Source organism: Eufriesea mexicana, unplaced genomic scaffold (assembly GCF_001483705.2).
Source record: "Eufriesea mexicana isolate 0111107269 unplaced genomic scaffold, ASM148370v2 scaffold1808, whole genome shotgun sequence".
NCBI classification, from domain to species: Eukaryota; Metazoa; Arthropoda; class Insecta; order Hymenoptera; family Apidae; genus Eufriesea; species Eufriesea mexicana.
The window spans coordinates 382,168-403,690 of record NW_016909925.1 but is presented as its reverse complement, the minus strand read 5'-3'; the positions used below and the strand labels follow the sequence as shown (position 1 = coordinate 403,690).

At 49.8% G+C, this 21,523-nt stretch overlaps 1 protein-coding gene across 3 annotated transcripts in view; it reads left to right on the top strand.

The window, feature by feature from the left end:
- The window catches only part of Sulf1 (Extracellular sulfatase Sulf1), a 72,268-nt gene extending 51,570 nt beyond the window's left edge, over positions 1-20,698 (top strand). For 2 of the 3 annotated variants that reach the window (XM_017902379.1, XM_017902380.1), the window contains exons 4-17: positions 5,281-5,602; positions 13,209-13,359; positions 13,495-13,670; positions 15,397-15,507; positions 15,680-15,972; positions 16,834-17,166; positions 17,469-17,658; positions 17,735-17,975; positions 18,048-18,227; positions 18,285-19,233; positions 19,314-19,724; positions 19,807-19,998; positions 20,074-20,161; positions 20,267-20,698. In XM_017902379.1, the coding sequence (XP_017757868.1) occupies positions 5,281-5,602; positions 13,209-13,359; positions 13,495-13,670; positions 15,397-15,507; positions 15,680-15,972; positions 16,834-17,166; positions 17,469-17,658; positions 17,735-17,975; positions 18,048-18,227; positions 18,285-19,233; positions 19,314-19,724; positions 19,807-19,998; positions 20,074-20,161; positions 20,267-20,360 (3,731 nt within the window). In that variant the 3' untranslated portion in view covers positions 20,361-20,698. The remainder of the gene's footprint in view (positions 1-5,280; positions 5,603-13,208; positions 13,360-13,494; positions 13,671-15,396; positions 15,508-15,679; positions 15,973-16,833; positions 17,167-17,468; positions 17,659-17,734; positions 17,976-18,047; positions 18,228-18,284; positions 19,234-19,313; positions 19,725-19,806; positions 19,999-20,073; positions 20,162-20,266) is intronic. The other variant, XM_017902382.1, reaches the window with a different exon arrangement.
- The last annotated feature ends 825 nt before the right edge of the window (positions 20,699-21,523 follow it).

Genomic DNA, 21,523 nt, shown 5'->3' with positions numbered 1-21,523 from the left:
GGGGGGGGGGGGGGGGGGGGGGGAGTTAGGTACGCGTCGTGAAAGGGGTAATTACGCGCTAATGCGGTGCTTTTCAATTACGACAGGTTGGTCCGCTCGCAGACTCTTCCGAGAAGCTCCCAACGATAATTCCTCGCCGCACACCTACGACGCTCGTAATATTTGTCGAGGGCCCATGAATCCGAAGAGCAAACAGTCCGAGGACGCAACATCCTCTGACTGGTTTCGCGCTTCCTAGAACCAGCGGTGCGAGCATTTTTCGAAGATGCTCGCTGCTCGAACGAGCCTCTCGCGTGTCCATCATCCCCCTCTTATTCCTATATTTTTATTCGTCGCGAACCGGCCGTGATCACGAAATTTTCTCGTAATAACGGGTGATTTGTGCGTCCGATGCAGAGTCGCTATTTGTTATGCGGTCCCTTTTTACGAGCTCGTTAAACCCGGCCCGCGCTGGGTGCATGCGATGCACCTTTAAATCGTCCGCGCGACGTTCGAAAATCCTAGAAACGGGGCACGGGCCGACACGCGAGCGTTCGACGGACGGGCCAACCTGGCCGAAAGGGGGTTAATACCCCCGGCGCACGAAACAGCCGGCCGAAATAATTGGGAGAAGACCTATTAGCGATTTGGTTCATCGCGATGTGCCGAATATAGCCGCGCGCAACTTAGCCTTGCTAATTCCGCCGGTACCGTTCGCTAATTCGCCCGTCCCGAACACGTTGGGCCGCTTTCGTGACGGGAATCCGAAATGACGACGACGACGACGACGTCAGGCCGAGACGTGCAACGAACCCAGAAGCTTCTTCCGATATACCACCGACGCTGTTATAGAGGAGCTTCAACCTGCTGCTATCGGATTTATGAACCGCGTTGCTTGCAGCTAATCTGATCTAACTGGAGCACCAGCGAACGCGGGCTTTTGTACAGCGTCTTTAGACCCGGGGTTCCTCGTCTCTCGCTCATTGAAATTCTTTTGTCATTAACTATAGAGAGCTATACACCGCTACCACTACACAGACGTTCGCATTCTACAGCGTCTCGTGTACTTATTTCGGAACCAGCTTGGACAACGTCGAATGACAATTACACGACCTTGATAGTCAGTGATAGCGCTTGTAATGACCTCCGCGTGACCGTCAAACGACCCCGACGATCGATAACGCGAACCCCGTGACCTTCAAGCGAGCTTAACCACCGACGACACGACCTTGGCGCGAGATTCGGGTAACCTTGTCACGATGACACGATCTCGATCTCGTTCTCTTCTCGCGACCTCGATAATGGCTGACGTTCGAAGCGTAACGAGCAAAGCGGGACGTCTGTTCACTGTGGAAAATGGGCAAACGGTCCTAGAATCTGCGCGGAATGCACGAAAGGTAGAAGAAAGTGGGGCAATTCTAGTACGAGGCATAGCGCGACGTTACCTGTTGCTTCTCGAACGCAGGCTGAAAGGCAGCGGTGATGCAACGGAGCGCTGTGGTCGCTGCAAAGCGCGCAAACCGCGGGTAAAAATGGAAAAATAATAGCCAGACGGGCCTGAACGGCGTTTGATCGTAAAAAGCCGGGACATAGTCGGCCGGGGGTCGGTCGATCGGTCTGTCCGACAAAGCGGGACAAAAGGACGAGCCGGAGGAACCGTGATATCCTGGCGCCAGTCGAGGCTCCGAGTTCTCTTCTCTTCGGGCAAACAAAACGAACATCCGGCGGGGAGAGAACGGCAGAGCGGTCGCTGCGATCGATGCAGCGGATATACACGGCCGTGTGGGCGGGAATATGGGCCAGCGAAGGGACGAATTCGCGAAAAGGATCAGCCGCGTGTGCGAAAGGTACGAAACCGCGTGGAGTCGCGGAACTACGCCAGGAATTTCCCTTCGCGTGGCGAAAACTCGCGAAAAACTCGCGTCAACGATCGTGACACGTCTCTATCCGAGGTGTCGAAACGGAAGACAGCCCTGTCGCGGATGGCGCGGTTGGAAATTCGAAATTGCAAACAGCAGAGACGAGAAGAGAATATAGGAACGATGGAAGCTCTTCGACCAATGGAATTTTTTAAGGGATGTCGCTATAAGTAGGAGAGCGCACGATGACAGTGATTAATCGGGATGATGGGGCTGCAATTAGACTCGTTACCAGCTGGCTGATCATTATTGTGATCAACGTTCCCCGCATATGCCGCATCGCGCGATAAGAATCTAATTGATATTTATGGCTGCCCCTATGTATTCAGGTATTTTTAGTTCGGCGCTAAGTCAGTGTCGCGTAAAGTACGCTGGAAAGAGAGGATGGCAATGACCCCGGGATACGTGGTATCGATCGCGATAGAACCGGAGTAATCGAAGGGAAAAAATCGACGTGGACACGTACAGAGGGTATAATTCAATCCTAGATCAGTCCTAGAGTTAAGAATTATCAGCGATACTCGATTCCTGAAGGCAAGGAAGCTTCGCACCAGATTCAGATCGTGGTCCCAGGACGATTAATTCGATTACGGAAGAGACGGGTCTAGATGTCACACGGGGTTCCTCGACGCAGTTACGAGCAGTCGGAATTATCGATAATTAAAGCGCAATCGTAAGAACGAGGCCGATACCAGGCCTGGGCAATAGTAGCTTATGCAAATTTTTCAGCCCGATCAGCGTGATCCTTTAAACCTGTTCCGTGAGAAACGCGTCTCGCTTTCAAAAAGTATCCCGACGGTATCAGTCCGCGACGATCGAGCGAACTTTTTCAAACGACGTTGCTAATTAATCCGCAAACTACTTTTTTCTCTCCTCACCGCCTTGCCCGCTGGCTCGTGTGTCGAAGAAACCAGGTCGAACATCCGCTCGAACGTCCTTTTTTTCCCTGACACACCGCAGGAAACGTCAGCTCGCGTGATCCGCAGTCGACTCGTTTTTAAAACCATCCCTGCCATCTGAAATTGAAATGTTCTTCCTTCCCCTTTTAGCGCTGCGGCCGTCGCGCCGGGCTTCCTACTAGGCCCCTTACGGGTAGACGAAGAAGCGAGGAGAAATTCCTTCGTGGTCGACGAGTCGTAAACGACAATCCTTATTAGCGGAAGGAGTTAAAATTTCTCGAACCGGCCGATCCCGGCAGCGTTAATGAAATATCTCGATAAAGGCCAGACACAGAGCAGCGGATTCTATCGCGATGTCAGTGACCGTTCCGAGTGTCCGTGTTCGCGTGGAATCGCGGGGCACGAACGGTAACGAAAGGTCGTCGAAGAGGACGCGCGCGGAATTTCCGCTCGGAGACGCGGCTACCATCCGTCCGTTTCGGGAAGATTTACTGTTCTTTATATTTAGTCGACAAGGCGGTCCTTTATTGAGATGTCATCGGTTAACGCAAAACGAGAGTAATGCGATTGGCCCAGCTCGGTGGTCCTGGCCCGGCAAAAAGTTGTCCCGTCCACGAAGCAGCTCCCTTCTTCGTGCAACTGTTATAAATAAGCCCCGCTTATAGGCTGTTCGATAGCGAAGCGGCTACAGGTATGTAAACGCCGCGGCGGCTCCCACGAAAGGGACGGCGTGGTACTTTTGAATTAATTATTCGATGGCGCCCATATGAATAATTCAACATTGCCCCCGAGATGAATCTAGACCAACGTGTCTGTACGTCCAGGGTTAGGGGGTTGGCGGAAAATGGGATTGCCTTTTGATTTATCGCGACCCAACGAGAGGAAAAGCTCGGAAATTTCTCCTGCTGGCACCGCGGGGTTGCAGGAGTCCGTGGGAAACCGAGAATTTCGTTATCCCAGGTGTTTCAAGCCGTTGTTTAACTCTTTGGCCTGCGCCTTATCTCCCGATTGCGCGAGCTATGGCGAACAAGAAGATCGGTCGCACGCCGAGTCATTCAGCTGTTCAACCGTGTGCCCGAACTTGAGCAAAATGTACGTAGGGGATTACTTTGATTGGCGAATATAGGGAATAAAAGGCGTTGTTTAATTGCAATATTTTTATTACGAGTTAAAGAGACTTAGGAGTAAAGTAGAAACTAAAGGATTAGACTAATAACTGAGCTGTGATCACGCAATTCACTCACACATCGACTCTTCTTCAAGATTCGTGAAGGACTCGACTCTAACCGACTGTCAACGACAGGACTGTCTTCCAAACCTCGTATAGAACTCTCGTCGACTGGACTGTCCTAGGACAGCCCTTGTACCCTCATTTCTCATAGCCTCGCTCTCGATGGGTCACGTAACCTGAACACTCAGGCGTCTTTCGCTCTTCGCTTGCATTCCATACAGTCATAAATATCCTGTTCATCCGATCCTTGCACACGGTCACTCGACCTTTCGCGCGCATTTCAGACGTCACTCTAAACATTTGGTCTGAACCCTAGGTTGCTGTTTATTGTCCGTCACCAGCTAGACAGGCCCAAGGGTTCCTTTGCAATCACTCTCAAACCTACTATTCCTACATGTATACTTCTTATGAGATGTATATTTCGGCGCAAGGAAGTACCACAACTTCGACTCCTGCGTATTGTTAATGACGCAAATTCCTCGCCACGAGACAGACTCGTGGCTTTCGTTTATGGCCCAAATTCCTCGCCACGAGTCAGACTCGTGGCTTTCGTTTATGGCCCAAATTCCTCGCCACGAGTCTGACTCGTGGTCGTAGGGCAAAGGGGTTAAGCGGAAGTCGCGGGAATACCGCGTGAGATGCATTCGTAGGCACGAGCGTGGCTCCTTTCTTTCAGCCGACACGCTGCTCAAGGAGGTTGTGTTTTCGCGCGAGAAGTAGAAAGTCGGAGGCACGAGAAAGTTAGGTTCGTAATCGATCGATCGAACACGGTGGGTTCCGTACGGCTAATCGTACTTTTCGATTCGAGTATGGGGCGGAATAAAAGCAAAACGTCAGGCAGGGTAATCGATCTGTTACATGAGTCAGTTCCTGCGACGAACCGAGCGTGTCCATAGCACATTAATTACTATCGCGATAGTCAGGGTTAGAGATCTTTCTTTCATTAAGCCCCGGCTGAAACGAGCTCGCCACGCCTCGTGATCATTACTCACTCGACGGCAACACTCTGATTCGTCCTTTTTGTCAAACACGCTCGATCCTCGGCAAACAAACAGACCATGCGTTTGCACGCCAGCAGTGGGAACAAAGAACAACGAATCGATGATCGCGAATCGATCGACGCGACGTAGAAGATCGATTCTGAGAAATCAGTCTCCCTCTTACTCTCTCCTTCTCTCTCTTTCTCTCGACTCTCGATGTCTAGAATCGCTGGCTCGAATTTAATCCACGTTATCGCAAACACACGTTTCAGGGTACTTCGGCAAGTATCTGAACAAGTACAACGGCTCGTACATACCGCCCGGATGGCGGGAATGGGGCGGTCTCATAATGAATTCACGGTACTACAACTACAGCGTGAACATGAACGGGAAGAAGATAAAGCACGGCTTCGAGTACAGCAAGGACTATTACCCGGACCTGATAGCGAACGACAGCGTGGCTTTTCTCCGGCAGAGCAAACACAATTTCGCCCGGAAGCCGGTGATGTTGGTCGCGAGCTTCCCGGCGCCGCACGGACCGGAGGACTCGGCCCCGCAGTTCTCGCACCTCTTCTTCAACGTCACAACCCACCAGTAAGTACCGTCCAACTTTGTCATTCCTGTTTGCCTTCGTTACCGAACCGGCCGGATAGATCTAGGTCAGTTCGTTAACTACGGATCGGAAAATTGTTTGCCAATTACGGCCACTCGGTCCTTTCCACTCTCTAGTTTCAATTAACGCCATGCGGCTTCTCTATTTTTTTCCCTCCCTCGCGACAGGGGGATGAAACGCACGCGAGACTCGCGGGTACCTCGACGGGTCGAAAATCCCTCGTCCGTTTGCCTCTCTCGTTCAGGCAGAGCTCGGCTCTCCACGGAGATTCCCGGTGATCGCGATTTGCCTTCTTTTCCACGGTATCGCTCCGAGACTCTATCGTCGCGTCGAGCTCTAGAGATATACGATAACGATAATCCTTTCGACGCGTTAAATCGCGCAGCTCGCGTAGGCGGCGATTTGCAATTTTCCGCATAGAGATCTCAACGATCTTACCATCGGTCTTATCGGATTACGAGATGACAAGTTGGACTGTTAAAGCGGCCGATGTTAAAGCCTCGCGGAGAGAAGAGGCGATCTCGGGATACATGACGCGTTGGATCCCCCGGAATCCTTGAAATCCTCGGTAGAATAATTCACGGTGGATAGCGACGCGCGACGAGTATCGCGGAAGCTAGGTAAAAGAAACTATTCGACGTTGCTCGATCTCGATGGGTACCCTTGCTCTTACAATTCCGCTCGACGTGACGCATTTTCATTCGCGATGACGCGCGACCGTGCCATAGACGTCGACGCCACCATACACGCGCTTCCTGACAATAAGAGCTGTTTCTCCGAACGACCGAGCGCGTGCACGCGAGCGCCAGCCATTCCACGTCCGGCGTGCAAGTTTCCTCAAGCTGTTGCCCATTCAGACGTCGTTCCAACGGAGAATACACGCGCCGGATAGGCAATATTCGTAACGGGTGCAACGGTGAAACAACGTTGAAACAACGTTGAAACAACGGCGAAACAACGGTAACGAGGACGTGGACGAAAAGGCGAAAGAACGGGGGTGAATTCGCGGGAGTGAACAGTCGGTGGACGATTTAACAGAGTGTAAAGGGGCGGCAGGGACGGGGTACGGAACCGAAGGTGGAGGCGAAAAACGAGAGACACGGAGGCACTCTAGACTAGACAACCGGATAGATAACTGCAGCCACGGTGTCATCGTCGCGTGATGGAGTGCCCTAGACGGGGTGCAGTGTGCACGATGAAAAGCACTAAAAACGTGCACCCCTCTTGGTAGTCTCGTCTCGCCCCTCTGGACAACGCCCGTTATTGTACCTCCACGATGCAGGTATTATATTCACCTGTCTCTGTTCAGCGAGGAAAAAAAAACATATTCTTTGTCTCTGTCCTCGGCTCTGCCAGTTTCGACACTCCTCCTCCTTTTCACTCGCCTTCCCGTTTCTCTTCGCGTTTCTCTCCACGTTTCTCTCCTCGTCTCTCACCACGTTGGCCGGACGCGAGCGTACCTGCGACTCGTACGCGATTCAGACGGCGACGAGGAGGAGAGAAACGCGTGACGTTTTCGCGAGGGATCTTTTGTCAACGGGGGACTACAGATTGCCTCATTGTACGCTGTATTTTTGTCGGATCGCTGTTCCCGTCAGCATCGATTCTAAAAGGGATCTTCCTTCTACTTCCACCACTCTGCCATGGGATACCCTGAGCCACGCGGGTGGATACCGTTTCTATTCTTCGATCCTGCCTTATACACGCGTATAGTCTGCGAACGCGTGGGTACGCGCGCGTACCCTTGGCTAGCTGGAATTCTCGCGGGGATTCGATCCAGGCTATTATGGCCGGCGAAGAAAAAGCACGGTGCTTATAAAGCGTCGTTGTGTCCTCTTGGCGTTCCCTATCCGCGTTTTTGTCTCGGCGTATGCGCGCAGTTCGTTACCTAGCGCGATGCGGTCGTCTGTCGTGCTTAGATATCTCTCCTTTGCCACCCCCTGGGGGAGAAAAAGGAGCAACGACGCCGTCTGGCCGCGACAGAACGATTCACTGGCTGGATTTCGTAGCACAATGCGCCGGGGTCGTCGCGGCCGATACTACTTCGGATTTGGAACCACGGGCTCGATTCCGTCGTTCGTCATCCTCGTTGTTCGTTCCACCCCCCCTCCCCCCTCCCGTGCAATTAAAGCGCCGAAAAGAACAAACGTTGGTACACGGCTGAATACGGTCGCTCGGAACGCCGCGCGGTGTGTACGCGAGTGAACGCGAACAATTTGCCCGGATTGAAATTAAGCCTCGTAAATTCGTATCGCGGGAGAATTCTATTCTTGCAACGTTGCTGTGTGCCGACGCTCGTTCCGTTCTCTCGCAAATTGCAATGGGACATCGGTCCACGATACGCGTTCGCCAGACGGATATTTTCTTTCCCAACTGAGAAATGCCTTCGACGTGGTCGCGGAATCGGGATCGAGCGTAAATTATAATTAAACGCGATCCATAACGCAGGCCGACGTCGGTGCCGTTTAGAGGAGTCACGGGGGCGAGGCTGGTCGTTTAATTCCATAACCGGGGTTTTAATTCCATGCTCGTGCATCACGCCATTCTCTTGTCGCGTTGTTCAAAAGCCAATCGAGAGAACGAGACAAAGGGAGAGTAGGAGAGAGCTGGTGGGATGCAGCGAAATTAACGCGTGCACCACAGCACGCGCAATTACGCGCTTTCACGACGCTTTTAACTCGATGCCTGCCCTTAAGCAGCCGCTCCTTTCGCTCGAATTAATATCTTTTTCCCAGATCGAGAGGGATCCCTGCGACAATCGGCGGGAAATCGGCTTTGCGACTTCGTTCATTTCCCGATCGAGTTTTCCCATTCTCCGCTCCGCTTCCAGCTTCTTCTTGCTCGTCTTATTCCACGGTAACACGGTACCACGCTTCCGCGCGGCGGTTATTGTCCGCGACGGATACTCTTCCGTGTCGTGACTGCCGTAAATTTCTCGATTCGAGCCCGCGAATATTAAAGGCGATGGTTGTGCAATAACGCTCCGTGTCATTCGTGCCACGTCGACGGGCAACTAACGATTATTTACAAGACCGATTTGCTTACTCGCAAAGAACTCGCGCAACTTTTCCACAGCTCGATGCTTGTATATGTTCTGGAATATCGAGTAACGCGAGCGGAGAATTCAGCGCGCGCTGTTAAACGGCTCGTGTATAGTACTCGGAACGTGTTAACAATGCCGGTTGATCGTGCAACAGATACCAACGAGCCGTGATTCCATTGTGACAGGTGGAGTGACACAATCGTGGCGCGTTTCGCGAGCTGATCGGTCACAATTTACTTTTACGAGCTCCGTGGCATTCTTATCTGCTTTATGCAACATCTGATAAGCGACCGCCTTACCGGGACACCCAGAGAGCGTATCGATCGAGGCTCGATTGAAATCGAGAGCAGGGCTGGTTTTCATCGGGCACGGGGAACGGACGAAATGCAATTTACTCGTGGTGGAAACGAGCGTCGTCTCCTACGCTGTCAAACGGAACCCGGGGAAACCTTATCCGGGGTCCACTGGGAATTCGATTAAATGAAGAAAGAGAGCGGAGGAATCGAGACTTAACGAGCACACCGAGAGCAGCTGGTAGGATTTAAAGAAATACACGGCCTGTTTTTTTCTCCTTCCTTCCCGCGGCGCGTAACGAGGGAGGACGAGTACAACGCGTCAGCCCATTAACAAAGAAAACGTCAATGACCCAGGGAGAAAGCTGCTTTAATCGGAACGTCTATCCATTCGGAGCGAATCAATCTTCCAAAGTTCTCTCGTGCCAACGAGGTCAAGATAAACGAAGCACGCCGAGTGACGTGTGCACTTTTCGATGGGCTAGCCTAACTAATGCAATCTAAATCCAGGGCTAACAAGAGCAAAGCACCTTATAGTCGATCGTCGAGACGTTCGCAGGGGAAACGAGAGACGCACCAATTCCGAGATTCCGAGTACGGAAAGAGGCTTAACCCACGCTCGACCCAGACCGAGTCGATGACCAATCCGGGATGGAGAAAAAGCTCTCCGATAGACGGACGGATAAGCATCGCCATCGAGAGGACGCGCGAACGGATCAACTGGTGGTTTGTCTTCGATTCCACGTGGTCCGTGACGTTCGCCAGCGATTATTACGGCCAATCTGCTCGGATCTGGTCGCGACGTTTCGCGTTAATGGCCCCGGTGCCGTTTCAGGGGGGGCCGTGGTACACGCGCGGACACGAGCGGTTATCGAGCGATTACGAGCACGCTTATATTTTGACAGCACCCTTTCACCGTAACTAATCCGAGGGCAACGGCGCGGGCACGGAGTTTATCAGAGATTTAGCTCGTATCAAGCGCGGTTGCGTCGCGGTGTTCCGCCGCGGGCTCTGTTTTAATTCCAACCAAACGCCACCAGCCCCGTTAATATCGCCACCGATCAGATAATCGGAATTTATCGTCCGAGTAATTAGCGATCGAAATTTATGCCGCAATGCCGGTTATTAAAGGGGATAGGAGCGATCTTGCCCTTGTCTCTACGTTATAGGGAAGAAAGAAATCGGACTGCCCAGGTGTGCACCTTTCCCCGGTTACGTGTTCTTCCGTCGATGGAAAGAACGCGGTCACGATCGATCGGTCGTTCGTTCGTGCGCCACGGTGACGACTTCCACGTAGTTATATCTGCGTAGATTTCGCGATTACGGGGTACCGATAGTGTTGGAATTGATTAACGAGACGTGGGTAAATACGAGGCGACGCTACGTACGCTTAATCGGTGGGATCGCTGGCCGACGAGATCGGCGAGCGGAGGTTGCAACGAGCCGCTCGAGCGAGTCGCTTCGGGACGAGTAAACGAGAAAACGGAAGAATCGAACGGACAGAGATAGATGGCTCCGATTCGATGGCGTCTTAGATCGTTAATAGTGCAGCAGCGTGAAATATGTCGATCGAGACGATGGCTGATCGGGGCAGCGTAGCTCGGTTATTTGTACGAGTCAATCGAGGCGCGTGCATTCGCAACGGCCCGACAATCGATCCCTTGTGATTCGACGCGTGCTTCGTTCCTCGGCCAGCCTCCTTTCTACCGGTCATCGTTAAAACGAGTAAAAGAGAAAGCCAACTCTTCAATGGACACTATTACCAACGGCTACTCGTCTTCCTTCGACGTACGTGGCCTGCTTTCCTGCTTGCCGGGGTTTCCCGACAGGCATTTCGAGCGCCCCCCGATATCGACTACCCTCGATACTTTCGGAACCTCGCGAAGGTTCACTTCGGAGGCGAATGTCTTTGCGACCTTGCCACTCCGAGTCGTCCCGATGGGATCATCCCCGCGATGCGCGCGAGGAAGATACTCCGCGATATCGATATCGCGGAGGCGTATTCAAATGTTCGTAATTTTTCGTGGATCCGATCTCTGGTAACATCGCAGGCGTCAGATATTTACGATTTCGCGACCAAAGAGCAGCGTGGTTGGAAGAGCGATGAAAGAAAATACCGATATCGACGGTGGAAGAGAAACTCGCATCGATCGCGCTCGTATCGGAACGGAGGTTTAAACTCCATTATAGCATATGCAAAGAACGAAACGTTGCGCCTATAGCGGTTCATGCAGTGAAAGCAACGATCCGCGAAACACAGGGAACCATTGAACGTTCGAATAGTCGATATCCACTTTCCCTATTATCCTCTTTTGAAAAGAAACGCGGCTTTCTCGATGGCGGACACTGCAGCTTTAAACATAACGAAGTGCTAACCAAGTGGGCGGGAGCCAAGTGGAAATTGACAGAAGACGTAACGGCTTTTGTATATCCCTCCGACAAGCTTGCACACGCGATAAAAAAAATTCGAGAATTCCGTTTCGAAATTCAACCTTTCGATCATCGTTGATGGAATCTCGAACGAGTCGACGCGATTCGCAAGGAGAGCGAAAATGGCACGAAGGAATAGCACCGAGGGATCGCATGAATGAATCGATTGTCCTCGGTTACTCGGTCTATAATTAACCTGGGAAGCGGTCGATTAGCGTACCAGCGCGTGCAACGACAGCCGGTTTTTCGAACTGTGCACGAGCGCGAGAGATGCACGCTCGGAGACAAACCCGCGCGAGGATTTCAGGGATACGCGCGCGCGCGCGTGCCCGCGAGAAGGGTAGGTGGTGCGGGGGCACGTGTCTGGGTGCAAATATAATCGTGGAGTGTCTCGCGGGAAAGTTAAGTGGCCGTGGCGAGCCGGTGCACGCAGAATAGGCCGCAATTAAGAAGTCCAGACGAAATATACACGGGCGTAGACCGCCGAGGGGGTCGCAGGGGGTGGGTTCTGCAGCGGGACGGACGACGATATTCTTCGTTCGGGAGCTACCGTCAGATTGCGAGCTTTATTTTAAATTCGCATAAAGCGGCGGCATTCGCTTGATGGGCTGCTCGTGGCAGCGGGTCTGCGAACGAAAAGGGTATCCGACGAAATTAACGCGAATCGTGTCCCTCTTTAACCGCTGCAACCACTCCTAGATTCGTCTACCCCGCTTCGAATTTCCTCCAGCTTTCTTCACCTTTCGCGGAATTGTTCGTTGTTTGGTGAAACGATCCGTTTCTATATCTGTATATATGTACCCCGTTTCTTTATGTCTCGTTCATAGGAGGGGGGCGTTTCCATTCGAATTTATCGCGGCGGTAGTCGGATTCCCGTTGGAACGTTAATTCAACGAGCAGGTTGCATCGGTATCGCGATGATCGCGTTAGGCGATGCACCTCTCGTTCGTTTTTCGCGAAAATTCAGCACGGTCTCGCCGGAAGCGAAACGAGATTCCACGGGATTCGCGTTATAAGGTACCGGGTAGTCATTGCGCACGCGAAACGCTCGTTTTCATGCACCGTCGACATGCTTCTCCCCGATCTTTCTTACCCTCTTTCTCTGCCGGCCGCTTCTTCGCTGAAGTCTCAATTTCATTTCACGGGAATTAATTCGGAATTAGGGGGCGGAGCTGCGGAATTCGATTAAACGGCCTTCCTCTTTTAATATCGCAAGAATGGACGTTTAACAATCTATAATAAGTACGTGGATCGGATAGGAAAGTTACGACATATCGAATTTTCCACCTACCCGGACTATCCGCGTTAGTTGTCTATGAAATTCCGAACGACCGGCCCGGTAAACCTGTTCCCGCGTCTCGCACGATGATGGTCCACCAACGGTAAGACAAAGATCCAGCACGTTCGAGCCGAGCGTTCCTGAAGGACGCGGAGGAAGGTGAAGGGCCAATTACCCATAATTTCGTGTCTCGCGTAATTGGTGAAGAGCTAGGTGGAAAGAGGAAGAGAAAGGAGGAGAGGATACGGTGTCTCGAGGGTCCATCGCGTTTCACCTACTCGTTGCATCGAACTCTCGCGGCTCGTTGGATACTCGAGATTAATTCAATTTCGCCTAGCCGGCTCGGATTCCGTCGAGAAACGTGCGCGCTTGAATCCTAGTTACAGGAGCCAACGCGAGCCACTTAATCGGCTAACAGGCATCGATTCGTCCGGGCACTCCCGGTCCAAGCCAGCGAATCCCAGCTTATAAGCTGCGCGAGTCCGATCGACGAATTCGTCGAGCTCGACGATATCGATGAGGATTTTTCCTTCGTGTTTCAGCACCCCGGCTTACGACTACGCGCCGAATCCAGACAAGCAATGGATCCTACAGGTGACGCAGAAGATGCAACCGATTCACAAACAATTCACGGATCTCCTGATGACCAAGAGGCTACAGACGCTGCAGAGCGTGGACGACGCGGTGGACCGGGTACGGGTGATTCACGCGTTTAGCCACGTTTCCGCAGACACGTATTAATTGAACCTCTTGCCACGGACGCGTCAAGAGGACGAGCGCCGTTTCGTCGGAAAGGTCGTTTATTTTTATGCGTCCGCTTGTTAACAGATTTACCAAGAACTGAAAGAACTGGGGGAGCTGGACAACACGTACATCATCTACACGTCCGATCACGGTTACCATCTGGGACAATTTGGCCTGATCAAAGGGAAGAGTTTCCCGTTCGAGTTCGATGTCAGGGTGCCATTTTTGATCAGAGGACCCGGGATCGAGCCAGGCACCATGTAAGCATCGCGTTACGATTATTTTCCTTCCACGTAGGCAGCGCTGCTGCTGCCGTCCCCGGTTCCCGGACCCACGTCGTGCCGGGAAGTGTATCTTCGTAGGTAGTTACAAGTAGGACAAATAAACGAGCCATCATGAGTCGGTTGAGCGCGCGAAGAGGAGGCGTGAAGTGGGAAAGATTTACAGCGGGACGCGTGTCTGACCGTTTATGCTTTCTGAACCTTAGCCCTGCCGTTTCCTTTTATCCTCCAGCAATCCTCGCGTATCGACCGTTCTCTCCGTGCAACAATATCGTAAACGTTTAAACAGTGTTCGCGGCCAGAATGTGGCGTTCGAATGGTACCGTTACCTCGTAAATTGGCACCCAGAAGAGCGAAAGCAACAAAGCACGCGAAATAATTTCGGTCGATGAGCACGGCAATCGCGTGTTACTGCATTCCCCGAGCAAACGCCGCGTTTACGCGTGCCATCGTCGCGTACATAACCTTAAAATCCGCGATACCGCGCGATATCCGGTACATGGATATCCGGGACAAAATTCCTAACTTTATATTCCTCCGGTATAAAGTCTCTCGCCAATTTTTTAAATTCCAACTCTCGCGAAACGTTCCTCCGTAATTTTGGAATAAACGCAAAACGAAAGCACCTTGATCTCGGAATGGCGAATTTTTTCGGGAAAAATGGCGTGGTTCGGCGAAGATACCTCGCGTATTACGAACTTCGAGTTTTGCCCATTGGACGGCACGCTGTGAGTCACGGTAAACTTTCGCACGTGATAAACAGAACGCTAATACTCGCGTAAGTGGCCGTTGTCTGGTCGTCTTCTGGAATTACGGTTGCAGCAGCCTCCAAGACGATAAATTATCCGGGCAAACTGCGCGAGGAGAGGACGAGGAACAGACAGTTCGCTAACTGACGAGACGGCTCACAGTTTTGCGTTGCCAAACTGCCGTGTGAACGCGAACCCTCGACCATTCGCGTATAAATTGAAGCACTGCTGCCGCGTCTCTTATAAACATGGCCGTTAGATTAATGCCACGCCATCGCGCGAGCCCGCTTCCGCGTGCAATCCCTTCTGGATTTAATAAACGGCGCTTGGTCTCTGCCACGAGGCGGAAGGAGTTCGTGCACGATTTTAAAAAAGCATATCGCGAGGGAAATATAGTTTTCCCAGGGATGCGACGAGGTTTCCCGTAGACCGACCTCTGTTAAACGAAGGGGGTGGAAGCGTTTGACGAGGACGTTGGCAGTTCTCGCGATGAGCGAGCGAAATGTCAGAGGGTAAAATTGTTTGGTTCGATGGAGCAAATATTATGACTGGTAGATCACTCGTCTGGAGGCCATCGTTGCGGTCTTTTTATCAGTTGTTTGCACAAGCCACGTTATGACTGACCTCGAGTGGAGCCCAGTGGTCTGCGACAACTACCAAACGATCTCGAGAGACGAAAATTTGCTGAGCGTGGCGTACGTTCCGACGAATATTAACGAGACACGGAGGAACGTTACGAACAAACTCGCGACGTATTTTCTCAGACCATATAGACGTTCGAAATTGGGTATTAACGAAAAATCAAAGATCCGTAATACGATAGAGGAGATGAAAGGGAGGGAAATTCGTGGGACGAGATATCAGAATATTCGCAGCGACTTTACCGGCCCGGTATTTACCCCGAGGGGTTGAGCTGCAATATTGGATTACGATAAAGCATCTATATGACGTTGCAGAGTAGACGACATAGTTTTGAACATCGACTTGGCGCCGACGTTCCTGGACATAGCCGGCGTCGAGACGCCGCCGCAGATGGACGGTCGTTCTTTCAAGAAACTTTTTCAGAAGTGAGTATATTGCCAATTTTTCGCTATACACACGCGAATCGTAGGTCGACAAGTAAATTACCGCGATGAACGAGGATTAATATCGTCGGAACGAAAATAAACCGAACGAAAAAGTCTATTACCATGGAAATCCCGTGACCCTGATTTTTCAAGAAGGAATTCCGCGTTGCAGTAAACACGGGCGAAGATCAAAGTTTAAGTGGCCGGATACGTTTCTGATCGAGTCTTCCGGACGCCGGGAAACCCCGGAATCGATCGCGGAATCGAAGGCACGAGAAGCGAGGAAGCAGAACCGGACGTTGACCAAGCAGCAGTCAAACGTGCCACCGGAAGAGGAGGAGGACAACGTGGCTGATCCAGAGACGGAGCACGAGCTGGAGCACCGATTCTTGGAGAACGACACTGGCAGCGACCAGGACATCTCCGAGGACGAGGATTTCGAAGATTCGATCATCGACGACTCGAGTAAGATACTTGGCTGTTTTTATCGCGGATCATCGAATCGTAATCCTTGCTCTTTATGTAGCCTTTCCCTATTCGGGACGCGGTTTCCCCTGCAGGGAAGCGTAACACTTTGCGCTGACCTTTTCGCGGCAATAAAATTGCTCTCCGCTTGGAGAGCTGCAATCTCGCATTATGATCCGATCCCTCAATGAATAAATTACTCCAACCACTGGTTTACAGCATCATCGTTTCGGCAATTCGCGGAGAATTCGGACAAAACTATCAAACCCGCGAATAAATCGGGGGGAACAGCTCTCATCGCGTGTCCTTATACCCTGCGCGCAATTTGATCGCCTTAATTAAGTCATCGGCAAGGGCAATTACTACGGTGATTAAGATCGATATTCCTCGAAGCTGGACAGGCTTCGGGCTTCCCTGAGACCTCGAAGCGTAAAGTTTTAATTAGTTTCGACAGCCGCTGTATCTCGCGACACGGAAAAAACAGCGAAGAAACTTCTTCAACGGCTACGTCCCGAGATTCAAACCGGCGTAATTGAAGCCCGCGGTTAACTTAAATGAATTCTTATTCAGCCGACCTGGATTATCGCGCTAAAAAGGGGTCGAATCCCTCTGCGTTCGGACGTAAATCTTGTCGAGTTTCGCTACTCGGGATTTACGCAACGATCAAGCTTTAATCCTATTTTATTGCCCCGCGTGTGCGAGTTTCCATCATAAAATCTCCGCTTGTCGTTTTCGTTCCCTTCCAATGGGGTTCTCAATTGTGACCGTAAAGCGCTCGGCCCAGGAAAGTGAATATTCCTAGCCAAACAAGATCCAAGGGAATTAACGGCGTATAACTGTACAACGGCCATCTCCTTTCAGACTCTGATCCACATCTGGATAACAGGGTTCATCCTGTTCATTCGTCCTTTTCGACCAAGCACGAGCGCTTGGCCTTCGAGTGCTCGCGGCCGGAAGTGCAGATGAACTGCATTCCGGGACAAAAATGGCGCTGCGAGAGGGACGGTCATCGATGGAGGAGGCATAAATGCAAATACGTGGCACCTCCGCCGAGGATATCGAAGAAATGTGCCTGTTTCACGCCGAACGGCGTTGTTTATACCAGGCTGGAGTCGAATGATTACGATGGACATCGATATAGCTTCGGCAGGGACAGAAGGACGGCAGACGTAGCCAGATATTTTGCTAGACGAGGTATTATTTGCTTTCGTTTGTCAACCAGTGGTATTCCGACAGCCACGACTTTGCCGTATATTTCAGAAGGAACAAAGAAAGCGTCGCAGGGATTCGAAACATAAGGAATATAGCCCTCCATTGTTCGAACGTTTATCGCGTGTCAGGAGTATGTTCTCGTTCTTACGCTTTTACGATCGAAATAAATATCAGTCGAGTCCTCGTCCTTTATCGACTAGGATCTTTGCCGGTTAATAGGAACGGAACTTTGAAATTTATGATTCCTAATCAGAGAAGAGATCATCGTTCACGATTTTTCTCAGGCAAACGAGACGTGTCAGACGCGGCGGCCAGCGAAGATGCTATTCGAGATATCGACAGGGACGATGATGAGTATAATGACGGTGACCGGGACCGGCGTGCCATCGACGAGGAGGACGATGAGGACTTCTTCCAGGAACTGAATAGCCTCGCCGAAGACGTGAGGAGGGACTACGTAAACTTGATCCTTAGGTACGAAAGTTTAGAAAGTCTTCGATACCTCGTTGGATAAGCCACGGCTCTTTCATGGTGATGGATACGCTTTTAGGGATAGGTTTGATAACCGAACGACACGGGACGATGCACTCCAGTTCGACAATTTAAATGAATCGGAGTACTCGGTGGAAGACTTTGATCCCAACTTGGATAAGGTGGTGAAAGGTCGACTGAATGTCCAGGACGTGGTGAGGAGGCACAGAAGGATACGAAGAAGCGTCACGAAGAAAGACACCGTGGAACACGTGACAAAGATCATGGAGAGCATCGAGGAGGAACTGGACGACTTGAAGGTGCTTCTAGTTAAGAAAATTTATCAAAAATTGCATCACGAATGAACGTGTAATTTTTGTTTCCACGCTTAGGCGACTCAAGCACGCCAGTCGGAACCGAGAAGGACGTTCCCGCCGAAATGTTCGGTTCTTCCACAAGGAGGGGTAAATTGCTCCGAAACGGTGTATCAGGATCCAAAAGAATGGAGAATTTCGAGGCGAGAAATTGTACAACAGATCAAGGAAATGAGAATGCAATTGGAAACTTTAAAAGTGAGTGTCAAGAATAATTGCTTCGTTTACTAAGAAAATAACGTGGTGTAATTTCAGGATATTCGCCGTCACTTGATGACCAAGCGACCTCACGTCATGCGTGATCCGGAGGATGGATCCAAGAGTACGGAGGAACCTCACAAACCGCATCACCACCCTCCGAAGAACCATGTGAATCGACATCACAAGAAACACGATCACACCAGTACGGTTAATCCTACCGTAACGACTACCGTTCGTTCTACCATGAAACATAACCAAGTCACGGAGGATGCGACTGCATTTACGGATACCACAGTGAAACCTAAGTTTATCGTTACGGTCGCGGGTAATACCGATATCGATACGATCACCACGACTGAACCCACTTCGACCACGTTGTCGACGACTTCCAAACCAAAGAAGATCCCTCGTCGTCAGAAGGGACCCGTTAATAACAGAACGGAGGTCGAGGATGACAAGCCACCGAAGCGCAGGAAAATTCAACATCATCGACGAAACAGTACTATTTTGACGAACAGTGTACACGACGAGATTGCGCTGGTAAACGTGAGCGAGACGATCGAGACAACCGTAACTACGCAGAGCACTGCAAATCAGAGGCATCAATATCACCCAACCAAGTATACGACTATTGCAACTACGACAATGAGGGAAACTACGATTCAGAGGGAAACTCCTAGTACCGTCACGAACGACATTACCAAAGAAACTACAATGGGGACAGGCTTGCAAACGATACTGTCAACGGGGTCAGAAACGTCTAGTCTAGGAGAGACAACAGTGGCACAAAGGACGACTCCTCTGTTCACCAGGACGAATGAAGCTCGTTTCAGGACAACGTTCCCGACTACCACCACTGTGCCAACGACACCTGTAACTACACCGGTAATCATCCCACCAACTAGAAAGTTTCCAAAGATCCAGAAGAACAGAACAACCAACCTGGGACCTTCTAGGATCGACGTGACCATCCTGGAGTCCCCGGACAGAAGGAACAGGCAAGGTCAGTTATTATATACGATACACGATTTATTGGATTCCATTTTAACCCGAGGCTGATTGAAAGTGTCTCTTTCGCGACAGATATAATAGACATAGCGAATAACAACCGTCGGCTACCACCGATACTAAACAGTTCTCTGGAAGCTCGCCATAAATGCTACTGCGAGCCTGACTTTTACACGAAAAAGGACGAAAAGGAGATCGCGCGGGAGGAAAGAAGAAGGCTGAAGGAAGAACGTTTGAAGAAGAAGGAAAGGAAGCTGAGAAAGAAAGCCAAGCTCGAAAAGGAGTGTTTAACGGAGAAGATGAACTGCTTCGAGCACGACAACGACCACTGGCGCACCGCTCCGTTATGGAGCGCAGGTCCATTCTGTTTTTGCATGAATGCCAACAATAATACGTATTCCTGCATTCGTACCATTAACGCGACACACAATTTCCTTTACTGCGAGTTTACTACCGGTTTGATCACTTATTACAATCTGAGGATCGGTGAGTACAGTCGTTCACGCGCGTAAATTGGGCCTGGTAAAGGAAATTGCTTCGTTTCATGTCCTTCGTCCTCTCTGTTTAGATCCCTTCGAACAGTGGAATAGGCTTTCAACCTTGACGATTCCGGAACGTTCCTATCTTCATGATCAATTGGAACATTTGAAGGGTTGCAAAGGGACAAGGGATTGCACGGTTGGGGGTGCAAAGGAGGCGTTGCCTCAACCGCAACAGCATCAAAGGTTCATCTCAAAGAGGAAATACGCTAATTCCTTCGGTATGTTCGGCTGATAACGCGTGAGAGAAAATATTAGAGGATCGTTGGTTTATTTTATGCCGTTGCGTTTTCCAGAGGATATGTTCGTACCGTCGACGTTACAAATTATTCGCGAAAGCGAGCTCAGTAGTCCGCCGAATAAGAGGCGAAAAAAGTTACAAAAGTAAGTAATCCTTTGATCGAAAGTTTGGTTCTTGCGTTTAGCAGTATACGAAAGCGACGATAACGATTTCCTTCCATCATATCGAACTGTTATTCCCTTCTAAAGCAGTGTTTGGAACAGACGAAGCAGAAGCTGGCAGAGTAGTTGGAGACATCACCAGGACGCGGTGAATTATCGTCGACATCGACATCAGTACTGATAATTATGGTTCGTTTCTCTTTGAACAAATCATCGAAGGATGCGTGAAAGTACTGCCTTAGATGTATATTAATTTCGCGATGCATTTAATAACGTAATTTATTTAGTGATATTTAATTGAGAACGATTACGTGATATTTAATTGAAAACGTTCAGATTCCATTAATTAGACTCGCGCTGCTCGAACGAGTACACCGTGTATATTTTTAATGCTATACTTTTCACGGCGAAAATTATTGCGACTGATTGGACGCGTATCGCGTATAATATACCGTTTTCACGCGTGATTAACAATCGGGAACGATCTAAACGATCCTTTTTTTTTTTTTTTCTACTTAATAGCCGATATTTTTTATAATAATTTATTTACTACTCGTCTCTTTAGGTCTCTTTATACAAGAAGCGAATAACTCGAATAAAACGATACTTGCCTAACGAGATTTAGAGCAATTTTAAAATTTTCGATTATCCGAAACTAGTAAAAGACACTTCTTTGCGAAGTGAATAATTGATACCAGTAGCTTTACAGGCAATAGATTGTCTAAGGGGAGAGAAGGATCTGAGAGTTCGTCTATCGCGTTAGAGAGCAATTGAAACTCGAATTCGTGACTACGAACTGAAACGCACAACAAAAAGCAATTTTTGGCACCATTTATTCTGCGCAATTTCCTGTCTTACTAGGAGCAGTATGGAAACTTTTGTGACTGCCACACCCAACAGTCTCTGTTATGAAAAAATTTAAAAAAATCGAATGCTGATGGATGCATACGCTGTCATAAGAATAATATAATATAAACAAGGAGTGAAATTCAATTATACATCTGCTTCGACAAGTATACAAGAGTTTTAGACAATATTTGTTCTTTTACAAATCTTGCGAATTAATTACAATTTAAATATTAAATATAATATGTTACTATGTAATAACTAGATAATTGTCTCCATTAGCATTTTATTTTTTTACAAATATATGTCTGTGTTATGTACTAGGTTCTCAGTTAGTGTTCTGAGAATATCTTCAAGATTTTGAAGCTAAAGCAATGTATTTAAATCATGTGAAATAAATAAATAAATACTGCCCAAATTTTTAATTGATATACCATAAGCGTAAGTTAGGAAGTAAACAAATCTTTGAATAACAAAGAGAGGATATAAAAATAAATG